The sequence below is a fragment of the Mesocricetus auratus genome, unplaced genomic scaffold (genome assembly GCF_017639785.1).
Source record: "Mesocricetus auratus isolate SY011 unplaced genomic scaffold, BCM_Maur_2.0 Super-Scaffold_100011, whole genome shotgun sequence".
Taxonomy (NCBI): domain Eukaryota; kingdom Metazoa; phylum Chordata; class Mammalia; order Rodentia; family Cricetidae; genus Mesocricetus; species Mesocricetus auratus.
In genome coordinates this window covers 83,194,748-83,200,747 of record NW_024429195.1, presented here as the reverse complement: position 1 = coordinate 83,200,747, position 6,000 = coordinate 83,194,748, and the positions used below count along the sequence as shown (strand labels likewise).

At 53.7% G+C, this 6,000-nt stretch overlaps 1 protein-coding gene across 3 annotated transcripts in view; it reads left to right on the top strand.

Annotated features, from left to right (window-relative positions):
- The first annotated feature begins 3,065 nt into the window (after window positions 1-3,065).
- Btbd11 (BTB domain containing 11) overlaps window positions 3,066-6,000 on the top strand; it is a 271,122-nt gene continuing 268,187 nt past the window's right edge. Inside the window, exon 1 of one of the 3 annotated variants that reach the window (XM_013123372.3) lies at window positions 3,066-4,705. In XM_013123372.3, the coding sequence (XP_012978826.1) occupies window positions 3,550-4,705 (1,156 nt within the window). In that variant the 5' untranslated portion in view covers window positions 3,066-3,549. The remainder of the gene's footprint in view (window positions 4,706-6,000) is intronic. The other 2 variants (XM_013123371.3, XM_005083796.4) reach the window with 2 other exon arrangements.

Genomic DNA, 6,000 nt, shown 5'->3' with positions numbered 1-6,000 from the left:
AGGACACACCCACTCTGACAAGGCCACACTTCCTAATAGTGTTCACTCCCTATGGGTCAAGAGTTAAACACATGAATCAATGGGGGCCATACGTATTCAAATCACCCAGTATGTTCAGGGTTATTATAACATGTGGAACCTTATTTCAGTTGTACAACTATAAGGTAGGTTGATTGAGCATCTCAGAAATAAGAAAACAGAGGTGAAAATGAATGAAATGGGTGACTTCGGGACATATGGTTGGGAAAGCAGCAAAGACAGCCGGTACCAGGGTGACCTCACACCACAGAGGAAAACTAGTTAGTGTGAAGCATGTTGCTTTGTGGTGAGTTCTCTCAACATGCACGAGGCTTCCTCAGGTCTTTGCTCTTCGTGCTCTACTGAGCATCACCCAAGTGTCTCCAGCATACAGGCTTTCAGTGGACAAGATGAGCAGGAACTCATGAGGAGAAATGAGAGGGTTCTAGAACAAGGCCTGAGCCATGTGGACAGGGATGCCTTCTCCTGACTGGGTGGAAAGTGGGCAGCATCAGGAAATCAACTTTGCACACTCACAAGGGGAGCCAAATCTTAGAGACTGGGAAGAGGGGAGTTTCCCAGGCAGGGAAGAAGGGGGATGGGCATTTGCATAAAGGAAACAGCATCTTCCAAGGTCATTTCAGGGAATGGAAAAGGTAGCCTGCTGACTTGGAACATCAGATAACAAAAAGGCTAGAGCCCAGACCATGCAGCATTTGTATATAAGCTAGTGCCACCCTCCTCCCTGTATGTCTGTGTAGTCTGGTGTGTTAAAGGCCAGAGAAGAACCAGGGGACCAGGTCATTAAGTCTTATACAAAGCATCTGATATTACAGAAGGGGAGCTTGGTGATGGTGTGGGATTCCTGGAAGCCTGCTCATCCATGCAAACTTTACCAGAAAGACACACAAAAAAGGATCCTTCACATTTTTTGATGTGAGGTTTTTTGTTTGGTTTTGGTTTAGTTTTTTTATATGACAAAATGAGAGCTAGACTTTAGGAAGAGTCTCAGATTACATCAATTGTAAAAAGTAGGAGAGGGGACAAGTTGATATGGATATGTATTAGGATGAAAACTACAGGATGGCATAGGATATGAGGGATAAATAACAGGTAACTCACAGTTACCCCACTCTCTCAGTCCCATCTTTCCTGAGATATGAATGACAAATAAAAATTATAGGCATTTAGCATGTACCATATGGTGTTTAATATATGCATTGTAAATGATTACCATAATCAAGATAATTAACACCTCTCAACTCATACATGTGACCTTTTCCCCATCTGATAAGAACACACACAGAAAACTTGCCTTACATATCATTATTCTCTACAGACACCATGCTGTACGCAAAGTCTCCAGAGCTGCAGAGCTCAGTAATCTACAATTGCAAGTCCATACGCTGAACAGATCCCTCTTCCCCTCCCCCTCAGCACCCAGTCACCGCCATACATTCATTCTGCTGTCTAACTGTGAGTGGTTCTTTTTAGAGTCACAAATCAGTGAGATATTTCCCTTAGCATAATGATGCCTTTCAGACTGGTCATTTGTCATAAATGGCAAGGTTTCCTTCTTTTTGAGTCTAAACAATGTTCTATGTCTTGGCTATTGCAAATTATGCTTCCATGAACACGGGAGTGCAAACAGATCCTTCAGATAGTGAATTTATTCCTGTGGATGCAAACCCAGACGTGGGGTGCTTGGATCATATAGTACTTCTAATTTGTATTTGGGGGGAATCTTCAGCATGTTTCCAGAACGGCTTTGTTAATTTCCCTTCCCATCAACAGACTACACTGTTCTTTTTCTCCACACCCTTGCTGATGCCTGTAATCTTTCAGCTTTTTGATAATTGCCATCCTAACAGGCATGAGCTGGCAGTTCATCATGGCTTGATTTGTACTTTCCCTTATGACCAGTGATGTTGAGTGTCTTTTCACACCCCCGTTGGCCATTGTTGAACGTTCAAACCAACAGTTCAAAGATGTCCTTCCCTCATCAACTCGTAATATTTACCACAACCCTCCAGCCCAATGTGGAATCCAGACAAATAAATAGATGGTAACGATCCAATGTAATAAAGACCCAGAAATTCAAAGTCCTCCAAGAGGGTGGGATGGTAGAAACAACCAAGGTAGTTTTGGAAGATCTGGGTGGGCTTCTGTAAAAGGAGGATTGTGTAGGAGCTGTGGATCCCCAGCTGAATGCGGCACGGTTTCTCCTAGGTGTAGGACACACAAATACCAAAGGCAATGCCGTCAGACGCAGAAATGCAGCAGACTCGCGCATATATATTGTATTTTTCTTTGGTTGAAAAAGAATAGTCGCCCTCTTCTCAAATTTACCCATTTTGAAGCTAAGCTGTCTAGAAGAGTGCCCACCAGAAACGCAAAGTGGCTTGGAACCACCCTGTGGCGTGCAAACCCTGGGACTTTAAATGGTAGGGTCAGATTCCTGCCCGATGAAACAAAAAAATCTAGTGAGTCCTGGTGACAGGTGGTTTATGACCGGACATTCGCTTCCCAGTGGCATCCATCGGCCTGCCTTCTCCACTTTCCTGGTTTGTTTCCCTCCACGCTGGAGCAAACCCATGCCGAGACAAGACACCAGCGTGAATTAGGATGCCTGAAGAGGGTGGCTGAGAAACACGCTTCTTGTGTGGGATGGTGGGAGGCTAAAAATCCAAGAAGCCAAAACCGAAAGTGACCCTCCGGCAAACACTTTGTGAACCGCTGAGATTAACAAACGACCATAGGGAGGTCGTTTGCCGACTCTCCCACCGCCGGAATTAGGGGGGCGACAGTGGCAGGATGGCAGCTTCCCTCTCCTTCTCCAAGCTTCCATGGGTCCTGGTTTCTTAGGCCGCTGCTCCCTCCTAGCTGCAGTCCTGGTCAAGGCCGGGGGGGCGGGTCTGAGGGGCGGTGCGGCGTGCAGATGAGAAATTAAAATGAAAACTAAGTGATTAGCATTCTCCGATTCCATTGGCTCTTCGACGCCCTGCTTTGCATATGCCCGCCCTTTGGCTGCCTAGGTTTGCTGGGGCTCAGCAGGGTTTTGCAGCCGTCAGGCTACGGCGCTTTAGTGTGGGGCGGGAGCTCTGAGATCCGCGGCCCGGATCCCGGAGCCGGGAGCCGGCTACCCGCCGAGCTGCGGCGGCGCTATCTGGGGCGGTCTCGGTCCTACCGACACTGTGGCCAGCGCTCAGAGGCTTCTGCATCCGTCCGGTCCCAGGGAGAAGAGGGCCAGACACTTTTATTTTGGAGGAAAGGCGCGGGTCCTGGCAGGAGCTTCCCTCCCGGCCTGGCTTGCGGCTCAGTGCGCCCTAGCGCTGGCCCCGACTCCAGAAGATGACTTCAGTCTCCGTCGTGCATCTTCCAGTGGTGACGGCTCGGGGAGGCAAGCGAAAGTAGTGGCATTTGCTGGCAACGCCAGGTGGGAAGGCTGTCCCCGTGGCCCTCGGTGCCTACAGCTGCTTGCCTTTCCTTCCCCTGGGCTCCCCGGCGGCCGCAGCATGAAGTGGCGCAGCGATGGCCAGGAGAGGTAAGAAGGCGGTGGTGCGAACGCTGGAGGATCTGACGCTGGACTCGGGTTATGGTGGTGCGGCGGACTCTGTGCGCTCGTCCAACTTGTCTCTGTGCTGTTCTGACTCTCACCCGGCGTCCCCGTATGGCGGGAGCTGCTGGCCGCCTCTAGCTGACTCCATGCACAGCCGGCACAACAGCTTTGACACCGTCAACACTGCCCTGGTGGAAGACTCCGAGGGGCTGGACTGCGCCGGCCAGCACTGCTCGCGGCTGCTGCCGGACCTCGACGAGGTCCCCTGGACCCTCCAGGAACTGGAGTTGCTGCTGCTGCGCTCGCGGGACCCCCGGGCAGGCCCAGCGGCCCCCGGCAGCCTGCCTAAGGACGCACTGGCCAAGCTCTCGATGCTGGTAAGCCGGGCTCTGGTGCGCATCGCCAAAGAGGCGCAGCGCCTGAGCCTGCGCTTCGCCAAGTGCACCAAGTACGAGATCCAGAGCGCCATGGAGATTGTGCTGTCCTGGGGCCTGGCGGCGCACTGCACTGCTGCCGCGCTGGCCGCGTTGTCCCTCTACAACATGAGCAGCGCTGGCGGCGACCGCTTGGGCCGTGGCAAGTCGGCGCGCTGCGGCCTCACCTTCTCCGTGGGCCGCGTGTACCGCTGGATGGTGGACAGCCGCGTGGCGCTGCGCATCCACGAGCATGCGGCCATCTACCTGACCGCCTGTATGGAGAGCCTCTTCCGGGACATCTACACGCGGGTGTTGGCCTCCGGGCTACCCCGTAGCTGTAGCGGTCCCTGCCCTGGCTCCAGCTCGGGTTCTGGCCCAGGCCCCGGCTCAGGCCCGGGTGCTGCCCCTGCCGCGGATAAGGAGCGCGAGACGCCTGGAGGGGGAGCGGCGAGCGGCGGCCCTTGCAGCGCAGCCAGTAGCGCCAGCGGGGGTAGTAGCTGTTGCGCCCCGCCAGCCACGGCGGCGACCGCAGTCCCGCCGGCCACAACCACAGCCGCGGCGGCCGCCGCCAACCACCACCACCACCACCACACGCTTCACGAAGCTCCCAAATTCACCGTGGAGACCCTGGAGCACACAGTCAACAACGACTCGGAAATCTGGGGGCTGCTGCAACCCTACCAACACCTCATCTGTGGGAAGAACGCCAGCGGTAAGTGACTGCGCCGATGCTTTCCTTCTCTCGCCCAACTCAGTCAACTCCGGGTTTAAGTTTGCTTCGTGTCCCCCTCCCGCGTCTCTGTGGCCACTTGCGCTGTCCGTTGGCTTTGAGGTGGCGACCAGACTGGAGACAGCTAGAAACCCGCGGGTTCATTCCTGAGCTTGGGATCCGCGTAGTTGACACTGGTAGTAAAGGTCCCAGATCACACAGGGTTCCGACCCCCCCCCCCCACCGCCCCGAGCTGGGCCAGGAGATGGCTGCCTCCTGCACCACGCAGGCAAAATCCAGCATCCTTTTGTTTTACATTCAGTTTATTATGCTATTTTATTCGGATCAGGCTTGAGACGTTTGAATCTAGGGACCTGGTTTGATCTTCAGGAGCCACATTGGAGTTTGGCTAAGATCGCCTGTCTGCCATGCAGTTCTCCCTTGCCCCAGGCCCTCTGGGGTCGCTGTAGGGAGGTGCGCTGGGAAGGCTCGGTCGCCTGTGGTGAAGGCAGAAGGGTAGAGCTGGGTGGGCCTGAAACTGTCGAGGGAGGTGTATGTATGTGGTGATGGGGGCGACAATGCATAGCCCCAAGTTTCCCCGAGCAGTTTCTGAGCACTGAAACCCAGAGCTGAGGGGCCTGGGAAGATCTAGAGATGGACAAGGCCATGAATTCCAATTTTCCAGCTCTGAAGGGCCACCAAGGACCGGGGCAGCAAGAGGAAGGGGCTAAGGCGTCTATTTCTGCGAGTTCTGATATCCCCTCATCGCGCCCTACTGGAGGGCGCTGGGTGGGTTTGAACCCTCGGTCATGGCGGCAGAGGGGGGTGGTGTTAGGGCGTTTGTTTTCCGGGGCTCGAGCTGGCGGTCCCTGTTTGCAAAAGCTAGAGCTAGACACTTCAAAGCTTCAATTTTCCACAGGAAATGGTAGAGGAGTAACTGGAGACTCTAAAAGCGAAATAAAACTTTGCTACATATTCCAGGCGGTTTGGCCCGAGGTTGCGTGGTCGGAGTGAAAAAGCAGCCTTTCTGGGTCGATTTCATTCATGTTGCAGCCTGTCTGTTTCCTCCGAGCCGAAGGAGAGGTGCATCTGGGCTGGCTTGTGTACCTGTGGGTGTGCCCGCGCATGTGTGTGCAAGTACCTTGTGAGTGTGTACAGGATCTATCCAGCAGACTCCCCGAGGCATAAAGCTCCAGCTTACACCGTTTGTAAATTTACTCTGATGAACTCTCTGGATCCTGTCACCTGGATGTGATCATAGCGGGGGAGGGGAAGAAGAGAGCAAAGCGTGTGTGCTT